A 20,494-nucleotide genomic window follows, 5' to 3' on the forward strand; every position below is an offset into this window, starting at 1 on the left:
TTGTTTTGAATATTCAGGGAATTTCAACCAACTGTCTTCATGTCTTCATTACTCTGATACTTAAAAGTTCTCTCATCTTTGGCCAATGGCAACCCTTTTACACTGATTGGCCCCTGTGACTTTTGGCATGAACCAGTCTTTGAGAGTCTCCTTGCTTTCTGATTTATCAGACTGTCTCAGGCTCACCTCTTGTATTTTCTGCCCCAGAACAGAATCAGCTGCCTATCCATGACCCTAGTTAGGATCCTTTCAATTCAGAATGGTATTTAGAGATGACAGTTAGGGTTCTAATTGTGCTCTCTGCTGTTGTACTATTTATTGCGATGTATTCACTGATGAGGGTATAAAAAGGTACATAATTTTAGGGGCACCTGGGTGGCTCAGTTAAGCGACCAACTTCAGCTCATGATCTCACAGTTTGTGGGTTCAAGCCCCACATCAGGCTCTGTGCTGACAGCTAAGAGCCTGGAGCGTGCTTCAGGTTCTATCTTCCCCTCCCCTGCTCTCTCATGCGCACACATTCTCCCTCTCTCTCTCAAGAAAAAACAAAAGGTATGTAATTTTAAATTTCATGGGCAGAAGCTTAAAATAGTATGTTCTTTATGGAAAGCAAACTCTGTCTCTAATTATATGACCTTAAGAAATTATTTAATTTCTCTATGGCTTAGTTTTCTATAAAATGGAGTAAAAAACCAGGCCCATCTCATAGTTCTGATATAATGATTTAAATGAATTAATATAGGGTGCCTGGGTGGCTCAGTCGAGTAAGCGTCCGACTTCAGCTTAGGTCATGATCTCACAATCTGTGAGTTCGAGCCTCACCTTGGGCTCTGTGCTGACAGCTCAGAGCCTGGAGCCTGTTTCAGATTCTGTGTCTCTCACTGTCTCTGCCCCTCCCCTGCTCATGCTCTGTGTCTCTCTCTCTCAAAAATAAGTAAACATTAAAAAATTTTTAAAATGAATGAATATAAAGTATTTAAAGCAATGAGTAGCATATGGCACTCAATAAAAATTAGGTATTATTTTTGTTTATTTTTGAGAAATTTGAAAGTACTCCAAACTTTGACCCGGTAAATCTACTTTTATGACTTAAAAGGAAAATAATAAAAAATTAAGATAAATATTCATAAAAGCATGTCTATTACAGTATTTATAAATGTCAACAAAACTGTAGATAATCTAATGTTCAACATTAGGGAAACAGTTTATGAGGAAAAGTGATATGGAAAAATGCCAAAGATATACGTCAAGCAATACCAATAAACCCATCAATCAAAGATTACCATTTCTACTAGTCAAATAGGAATGGTCATTTCAGTATACCCTAACCACGTGTTGATTTTTTTATGTCTTCACTGAACACTTGGAACACTTGACAGAAGTTTGATTTTTACATAGTTATTAAATTAGTATGTGGCATTTACTTGGCATTTTTAAAAAAAATTTTTTTTAATGTTTTCATTTATTTTTGAGACAGAAAGAGACACAGCACGAATGGGGGAGGTGCAGAGAGAGAGGGAGATACAGAATCTGAAACAGGCTCCAGACTCTGAGCTGTCAGCACAGAGCCCGATGCGGGGCTCGAACTCACCCAGTGTGAGATCATGACCTGAGCTGAAGTCAGACGCTCAACCGACTGAGCCACCCAGGCGCCCTGGCATTTCTTCTTTAAAGCTAATTTTTGTTTCTAATTTTATTAGCCATCCAATTACTATTTCTATAAAATTATTTTTTGTCCATCTACTGAGGAAGGAAGAAAATGAATATTTTATGTAGAAAGTATTTGCTTAAGTTATTTAATAGCCTCACAACAAACCTTAAAGATAGGTAGCATAAAATCCAATAACCCAATATCCTGCCATTTCAAAATCTCAGTTAACAGCAAACCGAAATTAATTCAGAAAACACTAATGATCTGGTATCTGTGGCTCATTTATCAGCACCACAAGAAGATGAGTCCCAGTAATGAATTTAAAAGAGCAAATGTATCAGTAATTAATCAATTTGCATATAAGTAACAATGAGTTTAGGGAAATCTGTTAAGTAAAAATACAAAGAAGCAGTAGAGAGTAGTGGTTAAGAGCACAGATTCTAGAGCCAATCTTTCTGGATTCAAATCCTAGCTCTTCCACTTACTAATTATGTGAACTTGGCTAAACTACTTAACTTCTCTGTGTCTCAGGTTCCTTATCTATCAAATGGAAATAATAATAGTATCCAGGCTGATTAGGCTGTTATAAGAAAGCGAGTGTGTGTATATATACATACATGTACACACATATATACACACACATACACAATGATCAGAACACTGCTCAGCACATAGTAACTGCTACGTGTTTGCTACTGATACAAACATGAGTTTACAATCCCTTTTTGTCTCTTGCTGTTTCGTATAGCATAGCTTGGTATTCAAAGACTAAATTGTAACTATTTAAAAATATTTCTACTTTAATAACCTGTGTGCAATTTGGGTGATTGCAATATGACTTTTTAAAAAGTAACCCTGACAATATATCATTCATACACACACACACACACACACACACACACACACACACACACACACACACACATATATAAAGGGAAAAAAATCAATATAGATGAGATACACAATACCATAGAGGTCCCTCATCTTCTACAGCAACGCTTCTCAAATTTGAATATGAAAGAAATCACCTGTGGATCTTGTTAAACTGGAGATGCTAATTCAGTCAGGGACAGGACCTGAGATTCTGCCATTTCTAACAAGTTCCCAGGTAGCACCAATGCAGCTGGCTCAAGAACAACACCATCAGTAGTCATGAATGAGCTTTCAGAAGTTCTGGAATTACACAATACCATATACAAAATTTTCTCTGAATGTGTATATGTGGATTATTTTCTGAGGAAAGGACCCACAGTTCTTACCACACTGTCAGGGGTGGGGGTGCAAGTAGGGGAGAGGGCAGGTAGAGAGTAAGACAATTTACAGGAGAGGTGAGAAACACACGTCAGTTCCAAAGCTAATTGAAAAAAACCAATACTGTCACTATGAAAAAGGAAAGTTATTTGTAAAGACAAATATTTTATATTTGTATAACAATTAAAAAACTTAGAAGACTAACTGAAGAATCACAGACCAATCTAAATTATAGACAATTATAACTTAGAAGACTAAACTGAAGAATCTTTACATTTGAGAATAAAAACACAAGGATATAAAACTCTAAGAAATGAGAAAGATAAGGACAAGACATAAAATATTCACTAAAGAGCAGTTCTTAAAGTAGACAACTTATAGGATAATGGAGTTAAAACACATATACAGATACACACAATATACAAAACATATGCATGAAGCTATCTTTTTACCACACATCTAGGTATTTTCAGGTAAAATGCCTACCAAATACCAAACGGTAATAATAACATAAGATACATACATAAACACATACTGGTGAAAACTGTAAACTACAAAGATAAAAAGGAAATTCTTATAAGCTTCCAAAGGAACAAAGGAATGAGAATCAAAATGGCAACCTAAAGTTACAAGATGATAAAGTAATTCTGGATAGAATTCTGAATAGAAAAATACTGAAACCTGGAATTCTCCCCTCAGCCAAACCATTATTTAAGTGTGAAAACAAAATAAAGAAACATTTTCAGCTGTGTACACCTAAGTATATATACAATCAATACATATTTCTTAGGGAGAAGGAGAATACAATTCAAGAATGTACTTTAGCAAAATTTAAAAAATCAAAGACTTCAAGAAACATAATATGGGATAAAGAAAATGATAAGGGAGGAGGAGATGAAAACTTAAGAAATCAAAATAATTAAGAATGGGGATGCAAATTTTAATGTAATTAATTTGGGAAAGTATTTTAATATCTTCTTTTTTGGCTTTATTATGTAAACTATCAAATAATACACAAAACAGTTTAGTAAGTTCTCATGTCTCATCCTCCCGAATTCCTGATAAGGGGTTAATATCCACAATATATAAAGAACTCCTATAACTCAACAAAAAGAGAATCCAACCCATTAAGAAATGATAAAGGATTTGGATAGACATTCACAAACAGCCAATAATGAAAAAAACTTCAACATCAATACTCCTTAGAAAAATGCAAATCAACACCACAATAAGATACCACTCACACCTACAGGGATGCCTGTAATGAAAAGAGGTCAATAACAAGCATTGGTGAAGATGTAGAGAAACTGGAGCTCTTACACATCGCTGGTAGGAGTGTAAAATTGTACAGCCATTTGGAAACCAGTTTGGCATTTCCTCATACAGGTAAATGAAGAATTACCACAAGATCCAGCAATTTCACTCCACGTATATACTCGAGAGAACTGAAAACAAATGTCCACACAAAAATGTACACAAATACTGACAGCTGCATTATTCACAAAAAGTGGAAACCACCCAAATGTTTGTCAGCTGATAAAGAGATAAACAAAATGTAGTTTATGCATACAATAAAATACTATTTGACTATAAAAAAGAATGAAGTATTGATTCAATACTTCAATAACATGCATGAACCATGAAAAGATTAAACCAGATGAAAGAAGGCAGACATGGAAGATCACATATTGTATGATCTCATTTATATGAAATGTCTAGAAAAGGCAAATCTTTAGTGACATAAAGCTAACAGTTGCCGAGGGCTAGGGGGAAGGGAATAGGGTGGTGATTGTTAATACATACAGGGTTTCCTTCCAGGCTGATGAAAATATTTTAGAATTAGATAGTGATAATAGGATAATTCTGTGAACATACAAGAAACAAATGAATTATACACTTAAAAAGTCTGGACTTCATTATATAAAATTGTCATTTAAAAAATCAGAATAGATTCATGCAAATATAACTGCTTAATCTTTGACAAAGGTGCAAAGGTAGTTCAACAGAAAAAGGACAGTCTTTTAAACAAATGGTGTTAGAACTACTTTTCATACAAAAAATGAGCCTCTTCTTAAAATTTACAATGTATAAAAAATAAACTCAAAATGGATCTTAGACCTAAATATATAACATAAAAATAAAACTTTCAGAAAAAAAAATAAGAGAAAACCTTTATGATCTGGGATTAAGCAAAGAGTTTTAGAAATGACACCAAAAACACAATTCATAAAATAAAAAACTGATAAATTGAATTTCATCAACTCAAAAACTTCTCGTTTGCCCTCATCCTTCTTCAGATGTGCATCCACCTCCACTAAGGTATCTTATTGGCTTATTTAGTCTTCAGGCCCATTCATGAGAAGGGATCTACTTCTTATAGGTCCATCTGTATTATCCTGCTTAGTGACACAAAGTTTAACCATACTAGGAATGAGAAACATTTCTGCTGTCAGCAGGACAGAGTTAATTGTTGCTTTCCTATTATAAACACATACTCTCCTTTCCTAATCTTAAAAAGGAAAATAATCACAACTGAAATGCTAAAATCTTTTATCCTCTTCCTAACCACTGAAATAAAAAAAAAAAGTTTACAAACATATCTAAAAGGATTAAGAGATTAGGGATTAGATATGAAAATCAAGCAGGAAGAAAGGGGAGAAAGTTTATAGGAGAGAAAGGAGTGGAGGGAGGAAGAAATTTAGGATTATGTATTGATCTCATAAATACGAACACAAAGTCTTAAAAAAAAATACTAAGTGTATTCCAGCAGATTAAAAGAAAATACATCATTACCAACTTGTTATGGCCTATTCCATCCTTCAATTTACTCCATTCATAGGAATTCACTTACTCAAGTACTATCTGTAATTATGTTAGATATGATTGCTTTGCCTAACACTGGCCCTCATAAACACCTTACGATCATCTTGGAAATGAAAAAACTATGTGACAAAATCAATACCAATTCTCAAAAACTTATTAATGTCGGTATTTTTAAAAATCTCCAATGTGATTAAAAATACCAGAAACTTATATAGCAAATATCACACTTAAAATTAAAAAAAAAAAAAAAATGGGGTATTTAATAGGTATCAACAATTGCAGATTATGGGGACCTTATTTGGATCCTGGTCCAAACACTGTCTAAAAATTCATGCTTATATGACAACCAGGGCCATATGTACATGGCTGGGTATTTGATGATAATTAGGAATTGTTAATGTTTTAAGTGTGAGGATGGTATTGAGCTTTTCTTTTCAAGCCATCACATCTTTTTTTTTTTTGTTTTTTAAGTTTATTTATTTTGAGAGAGAGAGAGCAAGCAGGGGAGGGGCAGAGAGAAAGAGACTCTCAAGCAGCCTCCGTACTGTCAGTGTTGAGCTAGACGCGAGACTCAAACTGACTTGAACCAAAATCAAAGGTCAGGTGCTGAGCCGACCAACTGAGCCACCCAGGCACCCCTAAAGCCCTCACACCTTAAAGATACATACTGAAATATGAATAAATTAGCTGGGATTTGCTTCAAAATCATTTGTGTTTAGGAAGTGAGTAGAAGTCTAGATAAAACATGGCTGGCCATATAATAATTTTTTGAAGCTGGATATTGGGTATATCCGGTTAATTACAGTAGTTTCTCTATTCTTGAATATGTTTAGAATTTTCCAAAGTTTTAAAACTCTTTTTAATTATCAAACCCAAAGAAAAAAATTAAAGAACAAAAGCAGAAAACGCTAGAGAGAATATAAACTACCAGAGAACTTTCCATACACACTATTATCTAACATGATCCTATTTTTTAAAAAAGTACTTAGCTTTTAACGGAGATATACATACAAAAAAGTGCATTAATTGAATGTTTACAGTTCCACAAGTTATCACCAAAGAACCCTGAATCTGTGCAAACTCTCACTTAGGTCCAGAAACAGAACAGGACCAGCAGCTCAAAAGCTACCCTGCTCATCCTCTCTATTACAACCTCCCTGCTTCCCACTGACAGGGAACTACTCTCCTTGTACTCTAACTTCTTAAATTTTTTTTTTTAATTTTTAAAAATGTTTATTTATTTTGAGACAGTGCAAGGGAGAGAGAGAGAGATTGAAAGAGAGAGAGCAGAAGAGGGGCAGGGATAGAGAGAATGTCAAGCTGTGAGTGCAGAGAGCTGGATGCTTAACCAACGGAGCCACTGAGGTACCCCCTAACTTCTAAGATTGTGACCATATAGTAAATACTCTATAATTTTGTGTCTGACTGCTTTTGATCAACAAGTGAAATTCACCCATGCTACCTGTATCAGTAGTTTGTTCTTTTTCATTACTTTGTAGAAAATTATTCTCAAAATATGGGCAGTGGATTCCTGGGAACCCCCCAAACCCCTTCAGAGTTCATTTAGATATGGTTTCAGATTCCATGTTGCAACTAAACTTAAGAAACTACTACTTCTCAAATTCTGGTGGCACATCAAAGAATATTCACATTTATCTGAAAAGGCTATTAAAATACTTCTCTTTTTATCGTAACACATCTATGTGAGACAAGCTTTCTTCCTACACTTCAACTAAAACATGTCACAGTGCACTGACTGCAGATACAGACATGGGAAATCACCTGTTTTCTATTAAGTCAGACATGATCGTAATTTGCAAAAATGTATAGCAATGCCATTCTTCTCACTAATTTTTGTTTGGAAAAAAACAGTTGTCATTTTACGTATTTTTATTTAATGTATGCTATTTATGGTCACATGTACTGGATTTCTCACTGTCATTTTAGATTTAATTGTGGAGTCCTGAAACCTACAAGTTTGAGAACTGTGGCTCTGCAATGTTCCCTTATGCTAATACACCATAATTAACTCATCTATTCTACTGCCCACGGACAGAGGGGCTGGGTTTAGTCCAGGACTATAGCAAATAAGGATACTATGAATAATCTTGTACCTGTCTTTTGTCAGACATTATGTGCCCACTTCTGTTGAGTTTATACCTTGGAGGAGAATTGCTAGATCACAGGGCATGTTTATATACAACTTTAATAGATACGATTTCCAAAGTGGCTAATAAGCATTTGAAATGTGGTTACTCTAATTAAGATGGGTTACAGGTATAAAACTTACATTGGATTTTGAAGACTTAATATAAAAAACACTATGGAATACCTCAGTAATTCTATTCTATTGATGATACGTTAAAATGATAGTATTTTAGATATACAGTATTGAGTTAAATAATTATTAACATTAATGACACTTGTTCCTTTTTTTGTTAATGTGGCTACTAGAAAATTTAAAACTAGGTGTATGACTTACATTTGAGGTTCACATTATCTACCTGTGGGACAGTGCTGCTCCAGGAGGAAACAGAGGTAAAAGAGCCCAATAACAATACTGTATAGAAGAAGTGAGATGCTTCTCAGAAGGGCACCTTTAAGGAAGACTCCCCAAAGGAGGGAGTATCTAAAGGAAAGCCAAAGGACATGCAGGAGTTAGCTTAGCAAAGAAAGTGATAGAGGAAGGAAGGGAAGGGGCAGAGGGAAAGAATGTGCAAAGGCCAGGAGATAAGAGAACTGTGTTCAGTATAGCAGAAACATGGTGGAAGGTAGGGAGTGGTGAAGGGAAGTAACAAGAGACAAAAAAGGTAAAAACTAGCCAGATTATGAAGGACCGAGTGAATTATGCTTGTATTTTAAGAACAGGGAACTACTGTTGGGTTTTAAGCAAGAAAGTTACATAACTGTATCTGTACTTTAGAAAAGCCACTCTGGCTGCTGCTGTGTATCTGATTAAATCTGAACAAGACTAGGGGCGCCTGAGTGGCTCGGTCGGTTGAGCGTCCGACTTCGGCTCAGGTCATGATCTCGTGGTCCATGAGTTCGAGCCCCGCGTCAGGCTCTGTGCTGACTGCTCAGAGCCTGGAGCCTGTCTCAGATTCTGTGTCTCCCTCTCTCTCTGCCCCTCCCCTGTTCATGCTTTGTCTCTCTCTCTGTCTCAAAAATAAATAAATGTTAAAAAAAAAAAAATTAAAAAAAAAATCTGAACAAGACTAGAGTCATGATTAGTTGGGAGCTGTTACAATAACATAGACAAAAAAAAGAAAACAAAAATGATGGGCCTGTACACAAAGAGTAGAGAACACAGCAGTAGAGGTATGTGAACCTTAGGCAAAATCACTGCTATCAAATTCAGTTTCCTCTATACCTACCCTCATATTCTAAGTCTTGGTGAAAAGTTTTAGTGTCACTAGAATGGGCAATAATAATTTCAAGAAACTGATTTTTAATTCAGAATATACAGGATACAAAGATTTTTCTTTTCTCCAATTTGCTAACTTAACACCTAAATGATGCTTTAATAATCAATGAAATTAAGTTAAGGAAAGGCTTGCTTTCTTACTTAAGAGGTAAATCTCAACTACTAAATGTGGTACTGTGCGCTATGTAATGTATTCAGCATTAAAAGACTAGCACAATTTCCTGTTTCTCTAAAAACTGAAATGTAAGTAAATTAAAGGTAGATACCAATTTACTCTCATTCAGTGGTACAAACGTGAGTGTCAAACCATTTCGCTTCTTCACTAAACTGATACTAGCAGGGCAGTGAGTTATCAAATATTTAAAAGTCAACTATAAAACTACTTTGTCAGCTTCATTTATTTTGAAATTTTGGGACCTTCTAAAGTTGTATCCTCTGTAAATAAACTGCAACCCAGGGGAATAAAGACAAAAAAGGTCACTTAATTTTTTGTTGCCCTTTCTAAGACATAAAGCAATCTTTAATTGACCACTTAATATAAAGCATTTAACTTGGGCAAACAGGTCCTTGAAATCTAACTTTTGTTCTATCCTTTGCTTCTTACCTGAAATACTCTTCTTTTCTTATTTTTTAATGTTTGTTTATTTTTGAGAGAGAGATGAAATACTTTTAAAACACTGTAGAAAGTTATGTTCTATACTTATTTCATTGACAAAACTGATGGTCTTTAGAACTGGGTTCTCCACAGGCCACTTGTTAAGCCTCTCCCCTAACTGAAATCCTGATTCCTTCTTGTCATGTGTTGTAGAGCTGTTCACCACAATACCCCTTCTTGCACTGAGTGTTCTTAGCCTTCCCTTTTCTAGACTGAATAACAGAAACTTACCTTCCTAATGACCTAAACTGCTCTAATGAACTGTGGAACCTCTCCTCTCTCCTCCACTCGCCAGATCCCATGTCATATTACTTTCAGAAATCTCTATCTTCCCACCCTGAAACTTAGAGGCCTAAGTACACTGGAGCCGGTATTTTCCTCCTTCCCTCTTGTGACAAGAGAGGAAGCATCCCTTTCTTTCCTAGCAAAAAGCCAATCCATACTCTTCTATCTGCACTATTACTACCTTTGTCCAAACTCCCATGTCTCTCACCTGGATCACAGCCAAAGCCTGATCACCCCATCTCTACTCTTGTCTACTTCACAAGTCTCCACACAGCGGGCAAAAGTGACTCTTTTCAAACCGTAAATCACACCAGGTCCACTTAAACCTCTTATATAGTTACACTTAAAATAAACCCAAACTCTTTACCACGGTTTCCAAAGCCCTGAGTTCTTGCCTAAGATTCTAAGCTCACCTTGTCGGTCTCCTTTATGACCACTGTGCTCCATCTACACTGGTTTTATTCATTTACCTACAACACATCAGCTCTTCTACATCAGCACCTGCTTGATTCTGGGTCTTTCAAACGTGGTTCCCAAGTGCAAGGATCTCTTTTCCCAATCATAATATGGTTAGCCATCCTTTGGGTCTTACAAATGTCTCCGCAAGGAAGTCTTCTAATTACCCTGTGTCTGTTATTCACTATCTCAGCCTCTTGTGAGTTTCTTACTGTAACTTACTCACTGGACTATAAACCTTATGAGGGCAGAAACTAGGTCCATCAGCTTGTTGTGCCTTACACAGTGCCAGACAAAAGCAAACGCTCAAGGAATATTTGCTAACTGAACAATGAGTAAAGAGACAGGATTAGGTTGCAATCCCAGCTCTACTACTCCCTAGTGGTTGGATCTTAGATAAGGCACAACCTTTCTGAGCTTCAATTTTCTCTTCTGTAGAAAAGGGGCAAACACCTGATAGGACTGCTGAATAAGACCTACTGAAGATTAACTGCAATAAATAAAAACCAAGCACAGAATCTGAACTTAATAAATGTTACAAACTTAATTTAATAAACGTTAGTTTCCTTCCCTTGTTTCTTTTGCTTAGACAGTGAGAATTCCTTAAGCTAATTCAGTATTGAAACTAATTCAGTATTGAAAATATGCATAGAAAGATAGATCTATATATAAACCTATTGTTGCATATACTTAAAAGACTGATGGTATCCATCTCAACAGATGGACTGGTAACTTGTATTTGCAGGACCTAATCCTATGCTTTAGAAAACGGGAATAAGTAGTGTACATCTATTACTCACTTCTCCCCAAAAGACGGTGGGGTGGAGGAGGGGGAGGAGAAAAAGAAAACAAGAGGGAAAGGTGACCTTAGAAATTAGAGATCATTAACTCAACTTCAATTCCTAGGTTTAGAACAACCTCCACTTACCTATAAAGACTTGCAGAAAGAACAAGATTAATACTTATTCTAAAATAAAAACATGTTCTATTTGCTTAAATCTATACAAATCTCATCTATATTTACTTACCTCCCTTTTTTACCTTTCATTCTTTAAACTGTAAGAGCATTGAGAAAAGAAAAAGAAAAAAAACAAGAAAAAACCTCAACTACAAAAATCAGACACACAAAAAGGTTTCACTGTTCCCTTAATTTCTTGATAAGCTTTAAATGGTCTAACCACAAAAGTCAGTCTTTTCTTTCCATTTTCTTTAACTGCTGCTCACTTTTCAGCCTGACATCACTTTTATGTTTTTGTCAGAGATTTTACTTTCTAGGAACCTTCTAAACCATTTATGATACATCATTCAAATCTCCACCATATTCTTCCTAGAACATAGCTAGCCCTCTGAAAGTGGTCATTTAATAGTCTCTGCCCGATAACTGCTAATAATTTTTAAGAAATGTGCTGTATACCTTCATATTCTCCCCAGGATATGGATATAATTTAGATTCTAAACCCAAGGAAGGGTTTATGTTAAGCAATTAATTCAGTTTTATTCAACATATTTTATGTAATCAAGCTTGACTTTTTTAGAAGTAATTGGAATCTGGTTTAGATTTTTTTCCTCACGTTCCAGTTATTTCTACAACCTTTCTAAAATTGGAACTTCTAGTCTATCCTTAAACTGGAAATTTATAAAATGCTGTTGAATGTTCCACAAAATTCATGGGAAAAGATTTACCATTAGATAGAAAATGCAAGGTAAAAAGAGTATTTTATGTTACCACAACCCTCTGTAAGAGTACTGTGTATGGCAAAGACTTTTGACTATAATTAGCCGAAAACCAGTTCAAAGAAGAATTTTATCACAGGCCAGTCATGTATGCCAAGAAGAGTTCTTATTGCTATCAAATGCTCTGGCAGCAAGTAGCCACAAACTAACCACCTGCAGTTCTCCAAGGCTATTGTAAAATGATATACAAATACCACAAACATTTCAAATTACATTTTAAAACTTCATCTAGGGCCATGTTCTCACACTAGGAACTGCAATCTATTAATGGGTCCAAAATAATGAGTCCAACCAGCAAATGAAGAATGTTGGGTGCATCACAGGTAGTAAAAGTGTTATTTCATGGTCTTCGTTTTGTTCTGTGTACTGGGAGTAACATAAAATGTATTTTAAGGGTGGGTTTCAGTAAGGAAAAAAAAGTTAGAAAACACTGATCGGGAAGTGGAAAAAGGATAAAGCAATGGAACTGTTACAATTACCAACTTATGGCTTGGGAGATGAGCCAACCAACAGCTTCTGTTGACTAGGAGACAGTTTCTGGAAACCTCCATGCACTTGCAAAAGCCAGACATCCCCATGTGAGATCTGAAAAAGCACCTTCTCCTATAGTCGGCCTAGGACAGTGCCCAGCAAAGCTCACAGTTGTTTCCACTAATGTTCTTATTCCTTCCAAATTCCAAAGACAGAAGTCAACTTTTACTTTTACTAACTCTCACGGACATTCAATAGTTAAGTTATAGCATCTAAGATAGAGCAGCTCCTGAAAGATAATTATTGGTTCTCAAACGACTACTTTTTTTTTTTAATGTTTTTTCATTTATTTATTTTTGAGAGAGAGAGCACAAGTGGGGAGGGTCAGAGAGAGAAGGAGACAGAATCCGAAGCAGGCTCCAGGGTCTGAGCTGTCAGTACAGAGACCGACACGGGGCTCGAACCCACAAACTGTGAGATCATGACCTGAGCCAAAGTCGGACGTTTAACTGACTGAGCCACCCAGGCACCCCACCAAACAGCTACTTCTAAAAAACATTACTATACTCCATATCACAATTTAGATTTTCAAGTAAGGCCTTAACATTCAGAAAAGTAACTTGGAAGTCAAACAGTCACACTATTCCACTAATATGGTCACATTTAACAGTCACAAACATAGGCCACTAAAATGGCCATGTGAAGAGAATTAAAAGCCAAAATAAACAGATTTATTTTATTTATTTGAGAGAGAAAGAGTGCAGCCCTGAGCAAGGTGGGGGGGGGCGGGGGGAGGAGAGGGGGACAAGGGGAGAGAGGGAGGGAGGGAGAAGGAGAGGGAGAGAATCTTAAGCAGGCTAGGCGTTCAGCTCCATCCCACGACCCTGGGATCTTGATCTGAGCCAAAATCAAGAGTATGACACTCAACTGACTGAGCCACCCAAGCGCCCCCAGATTTTTTAAAAAGATACATGAAATGTTCCAAGATTCAAGACACAACCCGGAGCCATTTAATACTGCCATTAATGCAGAAGACTCATTCTGTGAAGAGTTAGTTTGGAACTGCCTACATATTGAGCAACTTGCTTTTTTTCACTGAGCCATGTTAAGAGTTACTCTCAACACTCAGTTGTTTTAACAATAATTGCTAATTATTTTTGAAGCCATTTAAAAACACGTTTTGATGCGTAAGGTACAGTTTCATAAATTACACCTAATATCTGTTCTAAAGGCCCAGTGTGATGAGTATTTTTCAGTAATACTCCTCACTAGTGCATATTCAAGTTAAACAAACCCCACTATTTATATAGAAGCACATCCCCCCATATTATTGTTATAGCTTTTTTTTTTTTTCTCATATAAACCCACATACGGCTGGAGAGACAAAAGAGGACAAAAGTATAGCTGTAAAGAGAATTTCCCCAGTTGCAGGGTGAAGGGTCTCTGCTCACATAGTTTTAATATTCTGCCTGGCTCACTACCTCCTTTTTTCTTATACTTTGAAACTTGCTGTGGCTGGAGACATCAACCCTGGTACAATTACTTGCTAGTTTCATAACATGGTCCCACACTGCTGGAAAAGGAGTTTCCTTCTTTGCCTACCAACAGTTCGTCACTAAACATAAATTCCAAAAAGATAAATCTTTGATAAGCACCTACTAGAAAGTCGTTTTGTGTACAAGTACAAAAGAATGTACCAAGACAAATTACAAGGTTCACAGCCTCTTATCCCTGGAGGCAAAAAGACTTTTAGTTCAAACACTAATGACACAGATTTTCATGAAAGAGCTAAAAGAGCTCATTTATTTATCTATTCTGATCAGACATCACTAGGATTCAATTCTGACTATAGCAGAGGACAAAGCAGGACACTTCTAATCACCCCAGATTAAAGATGCCTTCTTGCTTTCTTCTCTCTTCTGGGCCATTACACCAAACCTAGGGCAGAACTATACCCACCTTCAGGCTAGAAGAAACAACATAATAGCTTATTGATCTCTGGTGTAGACCCAAACCCACAAGTCATCATGCAAGTGGGAATCACAGCTACTCGGTGCAACTGATACTCAAAAGTCACGCACAGGGTTTTCTGATCACACACAGGCATACCATTCACAATTACCACGTCGAATGCAAACCTTCCTCCGCCCTAAACAAACGAAAATGCGCACTATATATAATGTATAATATATATAATACAGTATAATAATACATTAATCAGATCAGGCAGAGAGCAACACATTTTGAATCACACTGAAAAACTATTTCGGTTGCTAGTAAATGTTAACTTACGGTCGTTAAATTCATTTGCAGTAATTTCTCAGGTTCTAACAGTTACCATCGCATTCGATTCCACAGATAAATGCTTCAAAAGTGGTAATATTGCTCATGAAGTACATACTGACTGAACTCCCATCACCATACCATTAGTGGAATTAGTGTTCGTGGCAAATGACTTAGATGTCTTATAAGTGAAATTTCTCAAGGAATGGCAACTCCTATTTACAGTATTTCCTTCTGAAGATATCAAAACACCACGCTAAGTAGTAAATGTTAAGCGTGTTCACAGAAACACCTTTTCAATGCGTTCAACTGATAAACTAAGAACGGTGAAGTCAGAAGTGGAACTCAAAGTCTCAAGCAATGAATGTTCTTTCTAATTAATTCCATTCAGCTCTAGTTCAGACCCTGATGTAACATAAAGCTTAGACCTCGCACAGTCTCCAGCCTTCTCTCAACCTCAAAGGAGTGAGTATATGCGACGCAATCCACAGACTGGAATGAAGCAACAGTGACAACATTAGCGGCCAATGATGGATGAAATGACAAATGAACCAGGAGTCGGGGCAGACATCTACGCCCTAAGGGAGAGAGTGAGGTGGGGCTGGAAACTATTTTCTGGCCTTCTCCCGCGTACTGCTCCCAGAGAAGGGACAGGATCCAGCACGCCCGGGATCAGCGGAGCCTCGGCCTCCGAGGTGCAGGAGTGGGACGAGAGCGGTAGGCTGCTTTTTCAGGGAGTGGGGAGAATGGGGAATTGGTGCGGTGGGAATTTCACTGGGGAGAGAACTTCCTGACCCCGGAAGGGTCGGGGGTGGCAGGACCGTCCCGAGAGCGGCGAGGGCGACCTCCTCTTCCTTCTCACAGTCATACATCTTTGTGTGCGTGGATTGTGCAAGGGGCCCTCGAGTCCAGGTCGGGAAGTCCGCCCACCACCCCCTCGCTCCACCGGGACTCCCTCCGGCCGGGACGCCCAAACCCCTCTCCGACAACCCCGAGGGTCTAGAGGTGGTGAGCGGACGAAAGCATCTTCGTGTGTGGACACCCCTCCGGGGCATCCACCCCTCGCCGGGTCTTTGTCCCGTCGGCGGTGGGGTCTCTCCCCGGTTCTCCCGGGGAACCCCTGTCCTGGAGGCCTCGGGGCCCAGGGTCGCCCCAGCTTTGTTCGGTCAGCGGGGCGCAGGGACGCGGACACTTACCGTACACTCCCGCGAGGAAAAGCAAGACCAACGCAGACCTCCACCGCGGAGACTCTTTTGTGCTCCAGCGACGGGCCATAACCACGGCAGATGGAGGGAGCGAGGATGAGATGGAGGAGGAGGAGGAGGAGGAGGAGGAGGAGGAGGAGGAGGAGGAGGAGAAGGAGGAGGAGAAGAAGGAGGAGGAGAAGGAGGAGGAGGAGAAGGAGGAGAAGGAGAAGGAGGAGAAGGAGGAGGAGGAGGAGCTGGGGCCAGACGCCGCCGCCACCGAGCCCCCGGCTGCTCCCTGCGCGCTGCGCGGCGGCGGGAGGGGGAGGGGAGGGGCCACCGCCGTCGCCCGCCCGCGCTCCCTCCCTCCGGCCCTCCCTCCTCAGCACGCCAGCTCCCACCTCCGGCGGCGCGACAGCCCTACGCGGGGCGCTTTCCCCGGGGCAGGGGCAGGCCGAGCGCGCACAGGCGCTGGGGGAGGGGGCGGCGGAAGCGCCGACTCCGGCCTCGCACCGCACAGGCTAGCCGGCGCCGCCACCCGCCAGACGGAGCGCGAGCCGGGACCCGCGCTCATCCGTGCGATCGGCAATCACCTGACCCGCCTGTCTTGGTTCCCGCCCCGCGTTCAGCCGGTCTTTCCAAGTCTCGGGGACCGTTTCCCCGCGAGTAGTGCCAGAGGAGTAAGGCAGTGCCAATCGATGAGCGAGCACGCGAACGCCGGCCGCTAGGTTCCCGCGAGCTGGGGAGCGGGGCCCCGCAGCGGAGCTCCGCCGCAGTCGGAGGCCTCCTCGCTGCTCCTACGGGTGGTGTGAGGGCAAGTTGGGAGGCTGAGGATGGTTGTGCGTGCGGGGAGAGTGGGTGAACGGCGGCTAGGAACTTGGGAGTTCCTCTCCCCTACCCCTGCTTGCGTCCGCTTACTATCTGCGCAGAGCTCAGGGTGTGTGGGTGCCTTAGTGCTGCCGTCTCCGGCCGGCTTAGTGTGCACGCGTGCTGAGATGCTCGTGCTGGACACCCACACTCAAGGTGCCCGGCGAGAGTCCAGCAAGCCTAGAGCGCGGTGCTCTTCCAGTCTAGCGTGGAAGCCGCGGGAAGCAGTTTGACTTCGCAGGGTAGGGCGGGATGCGCGGCTGGAGAAGGTGCGGAGGGTGGGGGGCGTGGGGTGTCTTTCTACATTCCCTAATTTCCCTAAGCATCTTCTCCCAATCACAGCGAGTGCGACTCCTTCCCTTGACACTCCGTAGCACTTTCTAGATACTTTTGTAGTGACACTGGCACGTCAGACCTTCCGCCGTGTAGTTTTAAAGTGTTTGTCTATTTTTAAAGTGTCTATACGTCTCCTCTCCCTTACTGATATCATTGGCCTTTACATGCACTCCCCTGGCTATTCATTGAAGACCTACAATGCGCTATGCTGTCTCCTAGACACAGGTTAACTCTTTTTAACCCCCAACAGCCTCGTGAGATAAATAATATTACCCACATTTTATAAGTAAGAAAATGAGACTCGGAGAAGTGAAATTACCCCAAACGATACAGCAAATAAATAGTTTGAAACAATTTTTCTCATTCCAAATTCAAGACTGTTTCCCCTGTGTCACAGTTTACTCTGTAGCACAATGCTTAGTGCATAGGAGGTAAATGTTAAATTTTAAGATATACATTTTGAAGGTACATTTAGGCTTTGCCTCTATCCTCTACCGATTCGTCCCCTTAAAAAAAAATTTTTTTTTTCCAGGAAATGGTATTTCGAAAAAAAAAGCTTATTAGAAAACAATAGAAAATCCAACAATTAATAAATTTTGTATAAGCTGACAAAAAGAAAAAACAAAAAACAATGGAAATCCAAAAAGTGTTTTCCGTTCTCATTGGAGAAGAAGCAGCAGCTTCTTTGTATTTCATTAAACAGCCAGCAGTTGTCTGTCCTAGTTTTAGGATTCTGGATTCTATTTCATTGTTTCTTTAGACCTTTTTCTAGAAATTGCACTGCCATGATAGCTGTGCGTAGGACAGGACACAAAACGAAGAGAGCCTAGACTGCATCTTCCCCTCTCCACTTTTAGTACCATTCCCATTCAAGGAACAGTATCCCCAAGACAGGGCACACAGTGTCATCAGTCCCGTGACACATGCATTGACACCCTTCCCACCAACTATACTTGGTCCTCCACCCAGACCTGTCTTCTGGGATGTATCAAGTTCTCAAACTTGTCTCAGGGTCCATTTGAAAACACTTAAAATTTGGCGAGGACTCCAAAGAGCATTTGTTTATGTAGTTCATATCTAGGGATATTTACCGTTTAGAAATTAAAACAGAAGTTTAAAATATTTGTAAATTCACTGAAAATAAAAATTACAAGTTAACTTCGTTTTACAAAACAAAAGTTGGTGAGAAGTGTGGCATTGTTTCCATCTTTGTAAATCTTGATGTCTGGCTTAATAGAAGACAGCTGGATTCTCATATCTGCTTCTGCATTCAATCTGTTGCAATATGTTGTTTTGGTTGAAGTATATGAAGAGAATTCAGACTCACACAGATACACAATTGGCAAAGGGAAGATTTCATGTCCCTCCCCGGGATTCTCAGATAAAACTTTGAGAACTGTTGATCTAGGTGTCTATCTTAACACCTTTGAAACCTAAGTATTTTGTTTCTCGTTGCAAAGAATTAATAAATATCTATTCTAAGGGATGAGAAGAATAGTGCTTCAATGTACACCAGCCAAGGATATTTATGTTGCATGAAGGAACATTTTTATTTATACAAAATCTAATTCTGATAGACTATCCAGACATTTGGTAAGCAACACAGCACAGAAAACATATTCAGTATTACCCCTTCTTACCTAATCTATCTAACCTGGCATCTAAGTGTCTACTGGGCTAATATATCAAATAACTTCTACAAAAAAAGCACTTAGAAATTTATAAAAACTGTGTACAGTACTAAGTATCAGTTAACAGTTTTATTGCAGTTGGATTGACGGTTTAGCTTGGCCAGTGTTCCTATCTACACCCTATAAAACATAAAGTGTGCTCCTGAGACTCATATGGTTCTTAATCTGGATCCCTGGATCCACAGATGGGTTTCAAGGGGTCCCTTAATCCTCCTGAAAGTGTATGAAAATTTTGTGCGCATGTCTTCCTATAGGCATAAGTTTCATTATTTTCAGAAGATTCTTAAAGTGTGTGTCAACCATTTTAAAACGTTTAAGAAAGATTAAATGAAGCAACTATTTGAGTTGCTTTTTTTTTTTTAAACATGTATTTATTTTTGAGAGAGAGAGGGGTGGGGAGGGGCAGAGAGAGGGAGACAGAGGATCCGAAGCAGGCTGTGGTCTGTGAGCTGGAGCCGATCGGAGGGCTCAAACCATGAGGTCGTGAGGTCATGACCTGAACCAAGAGTCAGCCCTTCAACCGACTGAGCCACCCAGGGGCCCCTGTGTTGCTTCATAATCCTTTTCCAATGGTTCTCAAACTCCTCAAAGGCATGCATTCAGGAGTGGAGAAGTATATAGACTTTCTTTTTCCCTTGGCATGTTCTGAAAAGGGCCACAGTCCTTCATTTTATGGAGACATGCCCTTAAATAATCCTTTTGTTTTGATTTTAAACTTCTTCTTCCTTATTCGGTTATCACCGTATATAATGGTTTAATTTTCACTCTTGTCACCAATAAAAATTCATTCCTTCTAGTGTAGACCCTGTTCCATTTAGTAGCATTTGAAAATCTCATCAACACTGTGAGGTTAGACTGGGAATTTAAGTCTACCACTCTGAGCATCATCTTTTATTGGAAAGAAAATTGATGATAGTGGTTTTTCTACTTGGCATGCTGCCAGGCAAAGCTAAATCTTTTAACTCCTCCTCAAAGGAATATTATGTTTAAAAAAGAAAAGCAAACTTGATAAACACATATAACTAAAAGGGAAAGAAAAAATTTTCAAATTGAAGTTACATAAATAAGGTATCTTTACAAGCAAATTGTAATTTCCATTGGAGTTGAGTAATACAGGATAGCAAATGAGATCCATCAATCTAGGCGGCTTCTATACCAGTTCCCTAGCACATTTATTGTGGTTATTATTTATTATGTTCTGTGCTCTGACAGCATACCCAGCATTGTACCAAGTAGTCAAAGACATAATCCTGGCTCTAAATTAAATAGCCCCAATCCACATAGATTTAGTTTTGCCCTCGTAAACCTACTTTTTAATTGTAAAACCCAACTGTAGAGCATGCGTGATTTTACGGTGCTAAACATCTCTCTCGTAGACATATG

At 39.2% G+C, this 20,494-nt stretch overlaps 1 protein-coding gene across 2 annotated transcripts in view; it reads right to left on the bottom strand.

Annotated features, from left to right (window-relative positions):
- LRP12 (LDL receptor related protein 12) overlaps positions 1 to 16,348 on the bottom strand; it is a 76,003-nt gene extending 59,655 nt beyond the window's left edge. For both annotated transcript variants that reach the window (XM_007075823.3, XM_007075822.3), the window contains exon 1: positions 16,230 to 16,348. In XM_007075823.3, the coding sequence (XP_007075885.1) occupies positions 16,230 to 16,308 (79 nt within the window). In that variant the 5' untranslated portion in view covers positions 16,309 to 16,348. The remainder of the gene's footprint in view (positions 1 to 16,229) is intronic.
- Positions 16,349 to 20,494: the final 4,146 nt, after the last annotated feature.

The sequence above is a fragment of the Panthera tigris genome, chromosome F2 (genome assembly GCF_018350195.1).
Source record: "Panthera tigris isolate Pti1 chromosome F2, P.tigris_Pti1_mat1.1, whole genome shotgun sequence".
In the NCBI taxonomy this organism is placed as follows: domain Eukaryota; kingdom Metazoa; phylum Chordata; class Mammalia; order Carnivora; family Felidae; genus Panthera; species Panthera tigris.